Source organism: Macrobrachium rosenbergii, chromosome 42 (genome assembly GCF_040412425.1).
Source record: "Macrobrachium rosenbergii isolate ZJJX-2024 chromosome 42, ASM4041242v1, whole genome shotgun sequence".
NCBI classification, from domain to species: Eukaryota; Metazoa; Arthropoda; class Malacostraca; order Decapoda; family Palaemonidae; genus Macrobrachium; species Macrobrachium rosenbergii.
This window is the reverse complement of record NC_089782.1, coordinates 40,332,528-40,353,599: the sequence shown is the minus strand read 5'-3', so window position 1 is coordinate 40,353,599 and position 21,072 is coordinate 40,332,528. Positions and strand designations below refer to the sequence as shown.

The window sequence follows — 21,072 nt, the reverse complement described above, 5'->3', positions numbered from 1 at the left end:
ACATCCACCAAGTTGTGGTGTTCAAGTTATTATTATTATTATGATTATTATTATTATTATTATTATTATTATTATTATTATTGGAAGCACCCTCGTCTCTCACCCGATAGGTTTTGGGTTCGATTGCGGCATCAAATATATTATTATTATTATTATTATTATTATTATTATTATTATTATTATTATTATTATTATTATTCCAACCGCGCAGACGATCGTAAAATATAAAATGCCATTAATCGCCATAAGCGGAGAAAGTTGAAAGTCGAAAAACTAAGCGAATATAACAACATGGGTAAATAAACGGACATATAAATATATAAAAATAAATAAAGATATAAATAATAAAGGCAGCAAGTCAAAAACCCGTCACGAAATGGAGAGTTTTTCCTTACTTGGCTGATTCCATATAGGAGCTCCCGGGCTTGTAAAATTCTGCTCTTCCAACCATAAGCCTGAAGCTCTGCTCTTAATGTTATGAGTTTTAACAAAATATTGGCAGTAAGGGCGTGTCCACATGTCGGTAAAATACGTCATGAACACACGTGGGCATATATATTATTGCATTCATGTCACAAGCAGGTTGAAAATCAGTCAACAACCGTAGGGGAGAACGAATCTTCGGACAGTGATGGCTTCGTATGGAAACTGGTTTGGAGTACCACTAGGTCGTTAACTTGTGTTCAGCCTGTTTGTGATGTGTGTGTAATAAGTTACCGACGTGTGTTATGACATGTTTTAGTGTAATGTGGACGCACCCTGAGAATCACACCTCAATAATAATTGTCTTTGATGTAAAAGGAATTATGGTTTGCATTCACAAATGAATCACTGTATGCTCACATTGAAGGCGTTTATTAACAGCGTTCCACTGTTATAATGAATAAAATGTGATAGTTAGTTGTGAGTAAGGTTAGATCAGACCCGGCATACTTAATCATTCAGCCAATGGCTTGTACGAAACTGGCTAACTTTTGAAAGAGCCGCACAAGGTAAAAGTTTGGTGGCGCTAACATTTGTTCTATTGGTCTATTATTAATGCACTACTCGGATGAGGACAGTTTGTTTAGCTGTTCATCGCTTATCATTTATATTCATTTCAGTTTCCTTTCTTGAATCTCTTGAGTTTATAACCTTAATACGATAACTTACGAAGATAGGTGTTTAAGATTTAAACCCGAAAGATAAGTGGTGCTTTCTACGCCGTTGGATTTTGCAATAATTTTGGCCTTGTTGCTCTTGGGATTGCCTACCAGTAATTGCAGAAATTCTCTCTCTCTCTCTCTCTCTCTCTCTCTCTCTCTCTCTCTCTCTCTCTCTTCTCTCGTATTCATTTTCGCAAAATCTTATCTTTACGCAAAAATAATAACGGCTTCCTTTAAAAAAAAATTAAATGGCATATGAAGATTGTTGATGCAGCATCTCTCTCTCTCTCTCTCTCTCTCTCTCTCTCTCTCTCTCTCTCTCTCTCTCTTCCAGAGTCAGGTGGCTCGCAGCGTTTGCGATACCGTAATCTCCTTTAAAGTAATGGCTGGCGGGGTTCCAATAATTTGCGAGATGGCGGCCGCAGAAAAAAAAAAAAGCAGCACGCATTTTAGCTGAAAGCTTTAACCAAAATAATAAAAAAAAAAAATTGTTTTAGGCGTTCGTATTCCGCTGGAATAAATTTAGGCTAAATGAGAAACGGTGGTTTTTTTTTTTTTTAGTGAAACTAATAGTATGGCAATAGTGTAACTAAAATAGTTAAAAAAAATTTTTTTTAGATACGCTGTTCCCCGTGATTAAGAAAATATAGTTGACGTGTACTTCAAAGTAATGTAAAATACAGTAAATTTCACACAAACACACACACACACACACAAACACACGTGTGAATGAAGATAAAACATACGTTTATAACCACAAGGCTCACTGGTCTGATGTATAATGTGTTTGTTAATTAGACTGAGCAGGCTACATGCCAGCACGGGCTCTTGATCCTAGAGCAAACCACACAGTTCTGGTGTGTCGGCCAATTGGTAATGATGCTTTATACACAATCCTTACATGTTTTATATTTAAAATCGGCATCTGTTATATCTCGCCCTAGATATTCGTCGAAATTGCAGGGACGTAGCCAAACAGCTATCCAAGATTATAAGCGATTAAGTGGATGTGTATATCTTGGGATTGAAAATTTAAGTAAAAAATGCCCTCATCGTTGACACCTGACGGAAGGAAATCTTATAGAAAAAAGATGAGGATTTTGACCAAAAATATACACACATATACAGTATATTATATATATATATATATATATATATATATATATATATATATATATATATATATATATATATATATATACCTGTTCTGATTAGGGGACCCGGCTTCGTTTCCCGCTACCAGACATCATAATTTCTTCATATTCCTTGCAACTGGATCTTAAGGCTTTGTAGTGACAAGCGTATCCAAAAAGCGCGAAGATTCGAGAAGTTAAGCGGCCATTGTGGCAATTACAATTACATATGTATCTGGTAAAAAGTGACCAGTAGATTCTACATAATATATATATATATATATATATATATATATATATATATATATATATATATATATATATATATATATATATATATATATATATACACACACACACACACACACACACATCCAAGTACGTATAAACATCCTTCGTGTTTGTGTTCTTGTATAAGCTGTGCGTACTTGCTGTTTGAAAGCACAAAGCTATTTTAGTTATATATATAAAAAAAAAAAGAGTGAACGTGGACATATCAGATCAAAAGGTGTTGACGCCACTGAAATCCAATACTGATTTTTAATCGTCACGTGAAATGCATCATACAATGCCCCTGCGAACCATTGGAAACACAAATGCAGTATAGCGATGATCAGCCTAAACGGGTCGCGTCGGCCGATGCATTCGCGCCTTGTTGCGCCAAAGGGCAGCTTTATGTTCCGCGGGGAAAAAAAGTCACTTTGTGAACTCTTTTCCACCTTTCTCTTTGAGTTATGATGCTAATTACGGGAGACCTGTTTGGTTTGGAAGGGAGGGAAGAAAGATCGCTCCCGTGACCTGGTGATTGTGTGAGAGTTAAGTGTGATTCATCGATTCCAGTGGGATGAAATTAACGCAGTCTCTCTCTCTCTCTCTCTCTCTCTCTCTCTCTCTCTCTCTCTCTCTCTCTCGTTGTACCTCCACTGGTGTAAGCATTGAATTGGGTACTTGGTCGTTAAACGATTGCGGAGTCGTCATTCCCTCAAAGTAGACAGTTAAAAAGTTAAAGTTCTCCCAGGCCTCGTAGGCTCACAGGGCAGGCGCTGATCTCCTGTTTCTTAGGCCGACAACCAGTATATATATATATATATATATATATATATATATATATATATATATATATATATATATATATATATATATATATATATATATATATATATATTTGTGTGTGTGTGAATATCATTCTTGTAAACGGATGACTAAAGCAAACGCGCGCGTTCTATCAAGACCACCGAGAGAGTGGCGGTCTAGGCTCTATCCGAGTACATCGTCGAGATGAATCCTTTCGTCCGACACGGAGTCGGTATTAATTTTGTGATACGCACGTAACTTGCCGTTCACTTGGGACCGAAGTTGTGATGAACGTCAAAACTTGGGCCGCTGTGTCCTGTTTAACAACTTAGGGACTGAAATTTCTGTTCTCCGCCATTTGCCGGCTCTTGGTAGCGCGAACTCGAGCTCATATTTCTCTCTCTCTCTCTCTCTCTCTCTCTCTCTCTCTCTCTCTCTCTCTCTCTCTCTCTCTCGAGTGGGCCCTTGTTTAATCCCCGAACTGGAGGAACGGCATGGGCGCGTTTCTTTAAATAGATCTAGTATGCCTCAATTGACCTATTGAGTAAAGTGGGTATCTGGTGTCAGTCGACTGCTGTGGTTCGCCACTAGGGTAGAGAGAGAAAAAAAATGTCGAATCAGTAGTCCTTCATTATGTATACCGTCATATCCTAATTAAAAGGCTCGAGATATTCGACTATGTAATCCTTACCATACTTAGTTAAAAAAAAAATTCTTGAATCACATTATGGATGACCCCCTGTCGTTCCCAGTTGAATGAATCAGAATTTGGAGAGGGATATGAGAAGTTAGTTTCTAAAGTAAGGTAGTCTTTCCAATAATAATCATCATCATCATCATGAGTACATTAGGATCGAATCTGGGCTTTATAGTGAAAACCAAGGGCATTGGACCACCTTACATACCAGCGGGTTTTACCCAAACTCCCCAACCCACCAGTGACTCAAACGCACAGCATTTCAGTCTAATGGCATAGTTCAGCATATATAGGCCTATCTTGCAGTGCTGAGTACAGAGAAGGACCAAGTAAGTCTGGTCGCTTTTGATAACGAATGCTCGTGTGACATACGGAAAACGAAAGGTACTGAATACCATACAAGCCGTACTGATCAAAGAACGCCGTTCTTATTCTTTCTTCCATCTTACTTTCCATCCTCTCCTGACATTGATTCATACTGCATCTGCTTTGAGGGTTTCCTCCTGTTACACCTTTCATATCTTTCTAATCTGAATTTCCGTTTCAGCGCTGAATGACCTCATCGGTTCCAGCGGTTGGCCTTTGGCCCATGTTCTATATTCTATTCTGATCAAAGTACAGTAATTGACTAAAAATTCACTTTTTTTACACAGTCAGTCCAGCCAAGCATATCATGTGTAAATAGGAATAAAGTCCCAAAACAGGACTTACTGTAAAAGGGGAAGTAGTGACCCTCAAATAACCTGACATAAAATTAAGAAATGAAGACAGTCGGGCTACTTACGTAACCTTTGTAAGAAAGGTATCATGGGAGATTCTCTCCAGAGGACCTAATATAATAGTCCGAGAGATCCTGCTCTGCAGTGCGTGTTCTTTTAGAATATAGAATTTAGGCCAAAGTCCAAGCGCTGGGACCCATGAGATCATCCAGCACTGAAACGGAAATTGACAGTAAGAAGGTTTGAAAGGTGTAACGGGAGGAAAACCTCGCAGTTGCACTATGAAGCAGTTGTTAGGAGAGGCTGGAAAGTAAGATGGAAGAAAGAGAATATAAACGAAGGTACAGTAAAAAAGAATGAAAGGGGTTGCAGTTAGGGGTCGATGGGACGCTGTAAAGAACTTTGATGCCTACAGTGCACCGCATGAGATGTACTGACGGCACTACCCTCCTGCGGGGGACAAGTGTATTCGTTCAGATAAAAACTGGAAATTTGAGTCTGGGCAAGATCAAAGAGGTCCCACTTTGAACCAGGCGTCACGTAAGATCAGGAATGAAAGTTGGATCCAGAAGAAATAGATTTTTTTAACATGGAAGTAATCTGAACTTGATCCACATTTATGTATGGATGCTAGTTCCCTTAGCCAGTGGTTCTATAGGCATAAGAGGTGTCCCGTCAAGTTATGCCCTTATTAAACCCTAAACGATAAATACAGTTCGCGTTTGTAATTTTTCCTAAACAGTCAAACGTAGGCTGGAGCTAGTCTCATTTCCTCGAGTGCAGTTAACGTTTGTGGTAAATGATACTGTTACTGTGGGACTCAGATGCTAAATTTATCATGATCAAGTTCAGAGGTCTGTAAAGTATGCCAAAATATTCAGCATTATTGGCTTCATTGTATTTAGCTGGTCGTTCTTAGTTGTGTATTATTAATTAATTTCGTATTTTGTCGTAACCTCTCATGTTTACCAACACCTTCATATTTCCTTTCCAGAGAAGAAGCCGTAAATTTCAGAATTTATACAAACCTCCTATATACTTAAAATATTCATTGTGACGTACAGAAGTACTTGATGACCTGAAGTGCTTTTACAGGTCCAATAGTAAAGAAAATTATATAACTTTTTCTTAACATCAGAAATTTGATGATTCTGGCATCAAACAGTATTGGAAACAGTTATTTTGTGAAGAATGGCAGCACATCGAGAAATGACACTTTTTAAGGTGTAGCAACAAAATTCCTACAAAACCAAATATTTTGGGCGGGCGATACATAATACAGTTTGATCCTTCGCGGCTCAAACGTGCTTTTGCGTGTTGTCTATGTCTTCCTGGATGTTTGCATTACTTTCGCCGATAAAAAGAGCATATGGGTACGAACTCTGTATTTTTTTATTCTTTTGTACTATATATTCAAGTTTTTGGAGTGTAAATTGACAGACCTCAGTATGGAATCGTGGTTGTGCGATTGTTTAACAAGAAGTACTTTTCGCTAAATACCGGTGATTTTCAGTAAATGATCCACTTCCATTTTAGTCGCAAGCTCAAGAATATGGGCAGGGTTGGTTAATCTCTCTGTCAAGTTTTAGTATACTATGAAATCAAATTAGACCAATGTTTCAGTCAGATATAAAGTCGTATAATTGATTATATAATTGTTATGGTTTGTTTCTAAAAATTGTAAAAGCTTTTCCACGGCATTTCACGTCTTATGAAGCTATTTTCTTAATCAGTTGCAAGAGATTTCAGACTCCTGATATCTACAGTTCAAGAATTGTTCAGTGACTCTCGGGGATAAATCTAAACATTTTGATTTTACTAAAATGCATTAGGTTGTTACTCACTTTTATTTCAGTGTTAGAATTTTGTTTACAGCTTGTAGCTTCAAGAATGTTAAGAAAATGTTAGACTTATCCTTGGGCAGGTCGCTGCATGAAGTAACGAATAGTTGGACTTCGTAAGTTTTACCCCTCAGCTACCCTGGCGATAAATGTTATTTCAAAATTGGTATTATGGCTCTTAGAAACTGTAAAATAGGGCTACAAGATAGTGTTAATACACGTACTCTCTCACAATCCTTAATTCCTTAACATGAATGTCAGCAAAGTGGTTTTTAGTGAGCCTAGACTAATGAAAAATCTGGCATGTCCCAGATGTCTTGATGTGAGACCTTCGTTTTACTCTTCCCATGCGTCATGAATCTTTGAGTGGAAAATAATTACAACATGTAGGTTGTGCAACCTGTATTGTGAGTTACTCTCCTTTGATGTGCAGAGAGGGTACCACTAGTATTAATCCTTAAGAATTCAGTGACTTAAAAGAACACCATCACTCACCCAACAATTGAAATTCGACCCCTGGCTTCTACGGAAAGCTCTGGAGGAGGACCCTTCTTTCAATCCTGGGTCTCACGGTTCCCCAGTTAGCCCAGAAGAGACAGATTCTGTAGAACAGTGATCCCTGGCCTCCCTGGGAGCCACCAGATGATGGCACCTCTGGCAGACTGGAGACCCAAGACTCCCTCCTAAGTCTCCGTAATGCCTCATGATATATTTGGTTTACTCTGATACTGAAAACGACTCAGTGCAGCTCCTACTTTCTGTGACCCCTGAAGGCACCAGATCAGTTTAATAACATATCCAGTGGCCATTTTCTTCCTATTTCCAGGTGGTGATGGAATAGCAGACAGATTGGATCCTTATGATTTAGGAAACCAAACCAAAATCTTCATTTTAGGGGCACCCCCTTGGGAATTTTAGAGTGAGCCTAGGGTCCCCCAGTTGGCAGAGAAACAGGATACTTCCCATGGGAGCACGGATGCCAGTGTTCTATGGCCCTTCTGTGGAGTACCCAGATTGAAGGGTTGGGGGACACATAAATCACTGGAGCAGATTAGTGAAGGGTTTAGTCAAGTAATGGTGTCACCATTGGCGTAAAGCATCATGCATCATTTGTTGCAGTACATCAGTTTTTGTTTATCTACAATTCCCACTATGTTAAAATGCCACGCTGTCCTATTGCACAGTATTAAAGGTCTTTCATTACTTATACCTTAAAAATATAGGATAGCCCTCAACCTTTCCAAGTTTTGCCGATTTTATATCATAGTATTACCCTCAAGCTTAAAACTACTGTCATAAAGTTTTTCTCTCATATATATGTTAATATTTTATATTTTAAATTATTTTTTAGTTTATAATTTCCTTTTCTCTATTTTCTCTCGTATGTGGTACATCTGTTCAATGGAAGTTTATTTTTGCCAATAGGCTAGTCCTACATGAATGCTTGTCCATTTTAGTTTTCTGTAAAAGAAAACTATTGTGCCGGCTTTGTCTGTCTGTCCGCATTTTTTTCTGTTTGCACTTTTTTCTGTCTGCCCTCAGATCTTAAAAATTGATGTTAGAGAACTGCAAATTGGTATGTTGATCATCCACCCTCCAGTCATCAAACATGCCAAATTGCAGCTCTCTAGCCTCGGTAGTTTTAATTTTATTTAAGGTTAAAGTTAGTCATAATCGTGCTTCTAGCAACGATATAGGATAGACCACCATCGGGCCGTGGTTAAAGTTTCATGGGCCACTGCTCATACAGCATAATGCCGAGACCACCAAAAGATAGATCCATTTTATGATGGCCATGATTATACGCTGTATCAGCTGTACAGAAAACTCGTTTGCCCAAGAAACTTTGGCGCATTTTTTACTTATTTAATAATAATAATAAGAATAACAGTAATAACAACAATAATAATAATAATTTTGTATTGTCACCAGTTTTGGTCCATTAAGTTCAGAGCTCAGGCTACATTTTCATGTCGAGGGAAAATACTCTCTGCAGATGTGGGCAGTGCATGTGAATTGATCTGCTGATCAGTGGTTTCTCTGTGACCTGAGTTGCTCTTACATGCATTATTCATCCAAGACCTTGGGAAACTCATTATCTGACTCCTCTCTATCAAATAGGGCTGACACTTTTATCAAAACTGATCTCTTCAGATGAGACTCCCTTGCCCCGAGTGCCTCCTCCTTGCACTGGGAGTGTGAAGGGCAGGAATCACAGCCCTCCGACTGTCTTGCCTCCATGAGTTTTTCATCTGAATAAGAACCCCCCCTCTCTAATCTCGGCTCTCTTCACCTGCCTTTGCCCCCCAATGCATTTGCTGGAATGTTTAGAATAAATTGATACATGTGTTGATCATCTCAAGAAGAAAATAGCCGATGCACTCCATGAACAGTTTTTAGCCGATGTTGGTTTGTCCATGGTTAAGTACTTGCATGATATTCTTCTTGCTGAGGTGCTTCCTCCTGCCAAGCGTTCTGAAGTACTGTCGTGGAGTCTCTCCTTCCATGAGAAGGAAGAACAGTGAACTTTCTGACTCCACAAGAGTGCCATCCATGGCTCACAATGTCATTCTCCTAGACATTAAAATTAAAGGTACTCTCCAGTGTCCTTTCTATCTTAATGCAGATAACAGTACTACAGTACTCCCATAGGGATTAATCTGCCACTTGGGCATCTGGGTCTCCTCATCCTACTATATAGCTTTCAGTCAGCTACCCATGGCCTAAAACTGCACTGCCACCCTACTGTTTCCCCTAGTAATACTTCTGTCTGTAAAAGATCTTAATACACTTTATCACCTGCTCATCCTGTAACTCCAGTTCGGCCACCAGCAAATGCAGCTTATCCTCTCCTGCCTGGATCTCCTGGATTTGGAGAACCTTCTAATACTGCTAGGACCCCTATCAGATCCAAGTTTAATTATTCCAAAGATAGTGTATTGTCAGTAGAAACATCCTCTAGAAACACCAATGAGGATATGCTTCAGGCTTCAAATAGGTTTTGTGATCTGAGACCTTTGAGCTTCCCTTAGTTAAATTTTTAACTAAGTCGCTGTTGCCTTTTCATAGGGATATTCTTCTTTATTTGGGGACCCACAGTTTGAGTATACCATATTGTAAGACCACCCTATATGTACTCCTTTCTAACTTCCTGTGTTGGAAGGAGATTCTGTTACTAGGTCTCAGTTTCTTTTCTACCTGGAAGCACACTACAGTGAAGTATTACACACACAGGCCTAAAGGAAACTGATATGCAAAGAGTTTACTATGACTATTAATAATATAAACCTATCCTCACATATATTAGTGCTTTCAGAGGTTTTATCAGATCCAAAACTTCTGCTCACAAACTCTGTTGGTGCCTTCTGCCCAGGAGGCTAGTGCTATTGATGTTACCCATTACAGATCCCGTACCAGTGATCTTTACCAAGACCAGAAGGCAAGATTTGTTGCATGGTCTAGCTACTCTAGCAAATAGTGTGCTCCTTCACTTGAAGCCTTTTTCCAGTGCTATCAGATATATTAGTTTACATGAAGAATGTTAAACTTCTCTCTCTCAGCTATTGAGGGTTAAAGGGCTGCTCTCTCCTACATTTTCCTTCATCATGACATGGATTTGGGAAGTGATACAGATATTTCTGACATTTTATCACTTAGCGCAATTTATTTCTTGCACTACAGTTAAAGCTTGTACGTGAGATTTGACTTCAGTATAGTGCAGCCTCACCAGACCCCTTTGCTGGACATATGCTTCAAACAGTGTTTTTGGTTGGCCTTGCCTCTTGCAAGAAAGTCAGTGAGCTTCAAGCTTTAATGGGTGAAGCCTGTCATTCTAGTCATTGGTGGCCAACTGTAGGATTTACATTTGCTCTTGAGTTTATAGCAAAGAAACTTGCCTCATCCCCATACTCCTTGCTATTCCTGCCCTGCTGTCCTGTTCTGGAAATAAACAGGGCAGATTGGTTCATGAGCACACTTAGGGAACTCTAGTGTCAACCCTACCTAAAGCAGCAGACATCCCACCTACAGGTGATTGAATGCCGAGATGCCATCATCAACCTGAAAAAGGAAGATTTTCACTTGAAATCCAACAGAATTTCTTGTGAGAAGACCACTGAGATTTTCTCTCCCTCCCATTGGGAGAAAGGGGCAGAAGACAAGGAAAATGATGATGACTACAAAGAGGAAGAAGACAATGCACTTGTGTTTCTTCAACTTGCTCTATTCACAAGTCTTGCTCTCCTCAGTACAGTAAATGTGTCAAAGGAGTATGGCTTGTACTGTAGTTGATCTGCAGGGCTATTCTCACAGGCAAAACGATTGCTACAAGAGTCCCAACAGTGTTGAATGTCTTGGTAGGAACAGCAGCATAAGACAGGTTGCTCGGTGTACCAAGGAATGAAGCACTGGTGGATGGCAAACTATGAACCCATCCCGCTCTCTCCTCTGGTCCGAGCTAGGCACTTGCACCTGGGTTAGCACTGTCACCAGCATAACCCACAAGTGGGTCAGAGGAGAACGAACAGAATAGAAAGAGAGAGGGGGGAGTAGTAATTCCCTTAAAAAACCAGCAAACATCATCTAGCCATCCTCTGCTGCTTCCAGACTTCACCACTACAAAAGAGACCAGCCAGTACATGGCTAGCACCAGTGCAGAATAACAAAACTGTTTACGATAACACTAAGAGCATTAATGGTTCAACACCTGCTTACGTCTTTCATGTCTCTTGTTGTTGGCTTTTCTTCTTCAGATTACAAAGACCATACATACAACAAAAATTGTTAGTTTGTTACAGCTTCATGGTCAGTAAGAGTGCATCAAGACATCTTGACTCAATTCCACCCTAAGAAAAAGTGCTTGATGTGAGTTGGGGGTTCTCCCCACTCACCCACCTACTACCAGTTAACTACCTTCTTACCTAGGTATTCTAAGCGGCCAGTCATTTTGCTGGTGGTGTTTCTGCTGCAGAATTTAGCACTGAGGAATACTCCTACATAACAGGCAATGGTTTCTATGTATTCCCAAAGGAACAAATGAATATTAAGTGTTCCAAGTCCTTCTTCCTCAAACCAACTCTTAACATCTGTCACTTAGGAGTATTCTTGACAATTATCCAGTCATTGGCCGCATCAAGTCGTCATCATGCTGTGAAGATACGGAACATTATTATGCCAAATAAATGTACTGGACTTGGAATAAACAATGAGGTGGTCTTACTGTGTTACCTAAAAGTGAACTGACAGTAGTAAATGTGTGTTCTACCACCACACAAACTTTTCACACACAATTCGGACTGAGATAAATTAAGACTCCACTAGCATTTGAAAAACACAAAAATATTCTCGAATATCTGACACTGAAGGAATTAATAAAAACTCATGCTTGACATAAACACAGTATATTTCACGTTTAACAGAATAATATTACTACTACTTTGATACATCACTACAGAGCAGTAGATATGTTGGACTCTAAAGAATTTATAATAAGAATACCCATTCTTAGGCTTCTTGGCTTTAAACATGGGATTACAGAGCCTAAAGACACCATCTATTAAGCCTTTTAATTCTTTCAACGGGGTAGGGGGCACTTATCAGAGATTGGATCCTCTAATCTTGGGGAGGGAATAGAATATAGTTTCTATGCACCTAAAAATAACTTTTGTCATCAGAAAGGAAGGACCTGAGGCTCTGAGGGGGAGGAAAATTTACAAGCAACTGCGGAAGGCACGTACTATAACAACCGTCACCCAGTTTTGGCCAATCAGGTATCGTGTATTTCAAGAATATCCACCACAGGTCCCTCCTCTCTGAGACAATTAACGATATAGAAGCTGCAAAAAACTTCCTTTTGCCAAATGAGCTGAAAACATTAAACCTCGTACACATATAATGGTGCGGAATGACGAAACAAGGGCTGTTCCGAGAAAGTTGGGTAATAAAACCCAATAAAGAATAACTACAAAAAAGATAAAAAAGATAAAACACGAAAAATCCTGGAAAGGCCCTTTACATGAATATAGTAGTACCAAATATAGGCATCAGAAGAATGGAAAAAATTAAATATGTATATATATAATATATATATTTATATTTATATTCTGTATATCAGTGCCAAATGACTAGTGAGAGATTCATACTTACAAAAGATGAATACAGGAATTGTATTTCATAAGAGAAGGCATACTAAATATTCCTATGTAACGATGTTTGACAGTAATATGAAAAGATAATTGCCTAAAGTGAATTCTGGATTCTGATGATAACACTCTAGCCATTCAAAAAACAAGTTTTAAATAATTTACTTTGCTACACTGATACCCAGGTATTACACAGACGCTTCCTAATATATATATGTACAAGGGGCACTCAGTCAAAGACAATGTACATCCACAGACAGATAGTTTCATCATTCTTCTCAGCTCAGTCTGGCTGCTCAGCTTCACTCAACCGCTCGTGGCCCAAACTATTAAGGAAAAAAAATATGAAACAAAAGATAAAACCATGATAAAAATAAATTTGCATAACTCAAACCAAGACACCAATCCTCAAACACAAGCTGTCAGTTTTACTTATCTATGCCTTATGAGATCATTATGTGAAAGCTGATTAGTAACAGTACTGTACTGTAATAGTAGTTTTTCATACTCTAACTACTATTATATGAAGCAAATCTGCTCTTAAAGATAAATCTTAAATCTAGTAACTCGGTAAAACATCACCAAGATCAACAACAGATACACTAAGGAACTCTTGCAATCAAAATCTATCAGGAATGCTATACGGTACTATACAAGGAAGGAGAAGTTCTAGTCAAATTTACTAGTTTAAAGTTCCTAGCAAAATTTTTTCTGAATTACATTTAGACTGTACAAGACAAGCTATCTATATAATGCTGACAGCTTGTGTTGGACATGAAAATAATCATAAGGCACATTAAAATAAAGTCCTGGAACAACCCTCAATACTCTATAAAAGAAAAAAAAATTAAGTAAAAAGATTTATGGAAAATAAAAACCAAGAAAAAAGAAAATACAAAAAAAAAAAACCTTCTGGAACAAAATCTCCAACACAGACTAAGTGCAGATCATCAGGGGGAGTAACATCAAAAAACATCACCAAAGTAAGGTTGGTTGTTTGCGGGCACTGGACACACCCTAAACAAGAACCTTAAGGGAAATGCATCCACATGCTCTCGCTTACATTTTATATTCAAGCCCAATTCATCACGGGAGGGTCTGGACCGTACCCACCCCTGAATTCCTGGGCTTGGGGATTTTACTAAACTAAATCTTGTAACTATCATCATAAACCATTAAAAACATTTGCTTAATCATACACCTCCATCATAATAATAAAAATTATTTATATTCACACAAATTCACACCCACTTGATTCACTCGAAGAAAAGACCTGCACTCAGTCTGCATAATAAATTATTCCTGCAAAAACGACATTTCAGAAAACATAACACAAAATGTCTACTGCTCCTCCTGGCTATTTCCTAACTATTAATGTATTTAGTAGACTTATGTTCAAAAAAACTTTTTTGTTCTTTTTTCCTTGTTACGAAGCTCTCACCCACATATTCACGTACACCAGTCCTGAAAAGCAATTTAGCTCGCTGCCCAGGCTGCATGTAAAAAGAAAGGCTTCGGATCAATCTCACTTCAGTTTTTGAAAAGCAAAGAATGAGGAACATAATGGCAGACCAAACTGACCAACTCGTACCTTTGGTGGGACTCTTACAGCGAAAATAAAATCTTTGAAATACACACACAACTTCATTCCTGGCAAAACTACCTAGTCGCTTCCATCATCGAAATAATTACCATTTCAAAACTTTTACCACATTTCTAGAAAATACTAAAATTACAATATTACAATGATCCTAGCATATAATACATGATGCTTTAGCAAAAAAGGTCCATTAGTAATAAAACCATATGAACATAATCCAAATGCACTAATTCATAACATAATGGTTCTTAAGTTCACCCTTACTACAGTATACAGTTCTCTCCATATTGCCCAATTTTTCTATCATTAACTTGACTAGTTCATATACAATCAAAAACTTTTATCATATATAATCAAAAACTATTACCAAAAGCTTTATCATGTTAAATGGAGTCTCTTATCAAACAACAATAATTGCAATGTATTTAAAATGATCAAACCCATAACATCATTCACAGCTGCACATATGCAAGAATTAATGTAATAAATCCCATAATACTGTATGTAAGTTTCATTGTAACAGTTATGCATACTGCTTAGTATATCTATATAATTTTCTTGTTACATCTCCATAAGAGTATTGTTATGCTACTGTGCCTGAGATGTCATGGGTTTCAGTTTTTCATAGCTCAGCTTTTTAGGAATTCCTAGCCCTCGAAAGCATTTAGTTTGCATGTTGTGCATACAATATATATATTTACAAAGTATTTCCACTTCATTTTTTATGATTGGTACTCTTACCTTGTGTCAATTCAATCATCAAGCAACCTACTTATTTGCAGTGTAATTATTGTTCTCTTTCGTCATGTTTATTTGTAATACTGTATAGTATACATACAGTACATTATACAAATACAACTTTTTACAGATTGTCCAGGTTACAGCAGAATAATTGTTAAGATTAAATCAAGTGTTTGTGAAATAACATTTTTCCTTCTTGGTCTACAGAAAATCTTGCCAAAAATTATGAGAATCACTAATGCCCATTTCTCTATTATTTGTTACATAAGATGATACTACTTAACATCCTTGTTTCTCTCTTTTAATGTGTGAACAGTGCCTGTAACGTAACATTTCTTGTTAACATCAGATAGCTTGGCTTGCTTCGGCTGCTACTAAATTTATTTAGTCTCTCATTCAGTCACTAGGCAAACATTACCCCTCTCCTGTAAATTAATGCTAGCCATAAAAAATAATCATACACACACACTTGTGGAGTAGAATAATCTAAGCATGTCACTAAAGTGTTATTCAGCATCTTACCATGAATATGCCTTATCCTGAGACATCCCATACTAAGTGCAATAACAGACCTCTGCTACATATCCCTGAATTCTATTAGTGTGGCTTTTCCATCTGTCACTTTGTCATCTATTCCCTAAACTCAGTTTCATGCCTCACTGCAATTTAAATTGTTTTTATTCTCTAACTTCTGCCTGATTTAAAAACAATTACTTCAGGCTAGCCATGAAAGTACTGCCTTAGTACTATAGCTAAACTGCTTTGTAGTCTCTATGTTTAACACTGATTTTTATCCTTCGTTTTGCAAGCATACTCAACCACACTGGAGTGACCACTCAAACCTTACAACCATACTCCTGCTCTTGTAAATACGTGTATTACAACAAAATATATTCAATTCTATCTAAATGCTCATCCTTTGAAACTTGAATCTCACAGCATTCCCATCGATAATCATTACCGAGTCTTCTGCAAAGGATGACTGGTATCTTTTTTAAACTCCCTTTTGCTGTATTTTTCATAACTTGTACACTAGTTGATTCTCTTTTACTTTTAAACTCACTACTTGAAATATCACTCAAACCCTATTATTGTCCCAAATTTTTTTGATGCTTGGTTTTCCCTTAAAAAGTTAAAAATAAATTCTACCTTCCTAGAGTTTATGATCATTTTTAAAATTATTTCAGTTCATAAAACATTCTTGTACTGTTTGACCTTAGGTTGTTCTACCTTCTTAAGCAATTTAAAAGAATTTAAAGGAAAACACAAACAAGAGTGAATCTAATACATTTTTGGTCAATTCTGCAGATTTTAAATCATATACTGTACTTTCAATAAATTTTCAGATGTTAATTAAAATAACATAACTATCACTCCCTACATTTTTCAGTGGTATATATTATAGTATGTTACAGTGTTTTGTAGTAGTGTATAATTCTAGGATAAAACTTAATATTGCTTCCTGGGTATTTTTACATGTATATTAAGTATCGTGTATGCATCGATGTATAAATGCTGCAATTTTCAGATTGAAAAAATGTAAAACTAAATATCAGTGGGAAGAACAGTACATAACATTGAAAATACATACAACTATGGTGGACCCAAAGCTCAAGAACATGTAATGAGGCTTAAATTATACAAGATCTGTATGAATATACCTACCTTACTACTCGTCCCATTTTTCTATTCTACCAACCTAAATTACATTAAAGTGTTAGTCAGCTTCTGGAGGAACTAGACTAGCAGGACTAAATTGATATTACTTGATGAAAATGAAACGTTGACCAAGCTAGAAACTACTTTATGGAAATAAACACTATTTGGAAGTTCATATTAAAAAAAAAAAACCCTTAAATGAGAATTCTCACCAGTGTTTAAATGTCTGATGTAACACCAAGAGGCATTATGGCTGGGCAACATCACTGATTTTGAAGATGGATGGTTCAAGGAATTTGTTGGTATTTGTGCTTACTTTACCCTCAACACTTTAGCTTGACCCTGAAGCTTTCAACAGTGTTGAGAATAGATGTGGCCAGAAAATGCTCAAGGAGAGGGTTTCTTTATCATCATCAGTAGAAATGGCTGGCAGGAATTGTGAGAGTCCATGCTATCTAGAAGGATCAAATTGCTAATGCTCCAACAAAAAGACCTTGTCATTCTCACCCCTGACTTTGGTACCAGGATGCAGGCCTTATAGAACGGGGACACCTGAACTGCTGGGCTTTTGACTTGTAACACTATCCATCTATCTTTCTTCAGACAGGAGGATGGACGGATGGATTCTCATAATTCCTGCTAGCCACTTACACTGACAATGATGAAGAAACCCTATCCTTTATGTAACAAAATAACAAGAAAGCTTAAATCATTCTTGGAACAGGCTGACAAGAAATATTTTCCTTATGTTCCTAGGCTAGACACTCTTAGGAACAGACCAAAAAAATTTTCCTTGATTTCCTTAGTTAGATTGATCCTGCAATACAGTTCTGACTTGGCTACTCAGCCTCTGATTGAGTATTCTATCAAAGATTAAATACTGTAGAAACAAATATAAAAAATGAATATACTGTATGAAAGGAGGTTTGAGTTTTGACCAGTACCAAAACCCAAATTACTGCTGAAGGATGGAAGGAATGAATAAGACTCATTTACTGTTATGAGAAACTTCATCAGACATCAGTCTGAAAAATGAGGCCAATACTAAATGAAACGAAATATGGCGTGGACTTGTACAGCTATTAAGACTCATTATTGGCTGTTGCCACTGGATCATAAAAATGCTACTTGGAAGCACGTCAACATGAGAAATACAGTACTTCCAAAGTTACTAGCCTCAATCAAAGGCATTCACAATCATCACCAATATCTGGGAAATACAGATAAACAACAAAGATAACACTGATTTTTTAGTAGAGTGCCTAAAAGTCTACATGCTCAAGACATTCAAGACCAATAAGAAACACGAGTCTTGCTCTACCCACAAAGGTTACACAATGAATTAAAACCTTGTTTAACAAACCCGAGTTAAGGCTTGAAATGTATACAGAAGCACAAGAGTTCTAAACAAGACAGATTTAAATTTGCCTGGATGCTGGGCAAGGACAACTGTAAGACTACTTTGAAAGTAGCCATGAAAAGCTCCCACAGAACAACACAAACGTCCATGCGCTCAGCAGATAGTTTTGGCAGTGAGTCATCGTGGTAGCAGTGAGAAAGGATAGACCATATGTTCAATACCAGCAGTTCAGATTTCTTACCAGACCCCTGAGGGTGTTGATTGCAAGAACAATACCAAATCTAACCTGAAAGATTCCTGTAAGAAACTGGAAGACTGGAATCAAAATACAGATAAGGATCTTCCAGGTTATGTGGAACGTGGTGCAAGAATCACTGCCAATTTAATGGTAATTTTGTTAAGAATCCATAATGAGTGACAATGTTCTTGGGGACTATCCACAGTATTGTGGCCTTCAAGTCTTAAACCTATTGTAGGAAGGACTGAAAATCGCCTTGCCAAACAAATGGCATCGCTCTCATCAAAAACTGATGTAGGAAGGATTTAACTGGTATCTTATTTCAAGATCCTCTGGAAGAATAATAAAAATGTAAGAGTTTCACTTGCACTGCAAAGCAGTACTGTACAGTCATTATGCTCACTGAGAGATAAAACCAAAAACTATCTCCAGAGATTCCCATGTTCCATGAAATTAATTTCTCTTGCTGTTGTACCTCTTCATAAACCTTCCACTTTCAGTCATAAGACTAATTTAGTCTGATGGCACAGTAACATCAAAAAGACCTTCCAAATACATGAACATTCTGATTTTTCACTGGATTATTACAGACCCTAACCAGATGAAGTTTCCGTTCTTCCCAAGCAATGAGCCCATGAAGGATGCAAGGGAAAGCCTGGTATTTATTTATATAATGGTAATGAATTGCACTGAAAAGAAACCTGAGCAAGCAGATCAGCTCAAAATAAGCAACATTCCCTCATTTCTCTTTGGTATTCAAGAATTAGTTGAAGACTGAGGGAAGTGAGAAAAACATACAAAAGACTTATAATTTTCACTAAAATGTATCCTGCATCTAATAACTTTTGAAATAACATAAAGCCGTCACAAAAATTTTAGTAAATGGCCTTGTGTATTACACAAAATTTTAGTTAACATCCTTGGATGCAACACAGAAGTCTCCTGAGTTGTCCACCTTCTCATCTCAATCACCTTGAGAAAGTAGTGAGCTGGGAGGAAAACAATGTTTCATATTTAGATGGAGGCAACAAAAAAAGTGAACTTACATTTTCATGCATGAAAGGAAGAGAAATAGAAAAAAAAAAGCCAAGAGAACTTGGATGTTTGAAAGAAAATAGAAAAATAGGCAACAGTAAGTTGAGAACAAGTAAGTTGAGAACAAGATGACTGAAAAACTGTCAATCTCTAATAGCAAAGTGCTGAAAAGCAGCTTAACAAGGATTCAGTTTATTAAAACCGAAAGAGGTTCTGGAGACTTAAAACTTGGTTAAAGTGAAAAGTAAAAATAAAACGTGGAAAAATCCATAAGAGTTAAGAAGAAATTCCTTTAACCATCCTTCTAGCTGTAAATCCATGGGGTCACTTGGAATTAGCATTATAATGGATTGCAAATGACTGAAAATAATACTGGAAACCCAGAAACAAGCCCAAAATTTTTCCAATGCTAAAATCAAATTATCCACAACCTATTTAATAATTTACCTATAGAGGGTTTAAAGTGACAGGTAAAACCAACATTCATTTTTCCATTACACAATCTGACCTACCATTTCTCACATAAGTGATGAAATCTAATCAGTTTTCCATCCAACCCTATCCCAAAAGTAGGGGGCTTTACAATGGATAAAAAAAACCTAACATAGCCCCTTGTTATTCGATTTTTTTTTGGCTATTTTATAGGAAGTATATGTTAATTTTGAGTTTGTGCTTATATCCATAAGCAATGAGCTACAATATGTCTTTGATTTTGTGTACCAGTGTATATATATGACATAACTATTCAATCAAGCTAAAGACATAACTAAAAAGTTTTAAACTGCACCTTACCAACAGAGAACAGTCCAAGAAGTTTTTAATTTCATAAGAATTTCATCTGATAAAGCCTCACAAAGTTTAATATTCAATAAAACCTGGAATAAATACTAAAAACGTTCAGTTCTTTTAAGAAATATTGCCCTCTGTTCCAAACAATACATACTCAGAGGAAAAAGATAGACCAAGGGTCAGCATGTGATATTCAGAATGTCACTCTTAAATATCTTAAAGTTTTAAACTTTGTAGATTGATTATATTTTGATAAATCTTTTATAATCTTGATTTCCTCCAAGTCTGAACTGTTAAGCAGGAAAGCTATTTACAAAGGTGTAAGATTAATATGCTCATCTCATGCAACCAGTATCAATAACAGTTGTTAATTATTTGACTAAATTTTGTTAAACTTTTGTGACACACAATGGATGCAGATGAATGTGTGTGTTCATTATTCTGCTAACATTTGTATCATATGTGATAACACTAGATGCAGATGAAAAAAGCTAATGTCCACTTCTCATTGTAATAAGTTATCCCTACAACAGGCACCTAACAAGATCATATGAAGCTATTCTCTAGCTGAAAGTAACTATAATCTCAAATGTACATCAGAAAAAAAGATAAATTATTATTTAACTCCTGCCTTATAAACAAAACTGCAGGAACTATTCAGGTTCCTTCACTATTTATTCCAACATGAGAATGCAAGTCTTAATACTATATTAGACATTCAACAATTATCAGGTTCCAAAATGTATACCACTGATCAATAATAAGATGAGAAGATGAGAGCAATGAAAAGCAATGATAAAAACATTTACCACATTAACACAAAATGAGCTGTTTTTTTGCAATATCCAAGATTATATTTGACACATAGTTGTATGTGCAGGTATCTATATAAAGTTGATCA

General features: G+C 37.0%; 2 protein-coding genes across 11 annotated transcripts in view; one reads left to right on the top strand and one right to left on the bottom strand.

Annotated features, from left to right (window-relative positions):
• LOC136828322 (large ribosomal subunit protein eL22-like) overlaps positions 1 to 21,072 on the top strand; it is a 139,825-nt gene that overhangs the window by 53,002 nt on the left and 65,751 nt on the right. The window lies entirely within an intron of this gene.
• Positions 11,993 to 21,072, bottom strand: part of LOC136828323 (neuronal synaptobrevin-like) — a 60,046-nt gene continuing 50,966 nt past the window's right edge. For 6 of the 10 annotated variants that reach the window (XM_067086212.1, XM_067086213.1, XM_067086207.1 and 3 more), the window contains one exon: positions 11,993 to 13,075. Coding sequence is in view for 3 of the 10 variants with exons in the window: in XM_067086208.1 (XP_066942309.1) it covers positions 13,056 to 13,075 (20 nt within the window). In the remaining 7 variants the exon portion in view is untranslated. Of the gene's footprint in view, positions 14,243 to 21,072 lie in introns of all 10 variants that reach the window. The other 4 variants (XM_067086211.1, XM_067086214.1, XM_067086206.1 and 1 more) reach the window with 1 other exon arrangement.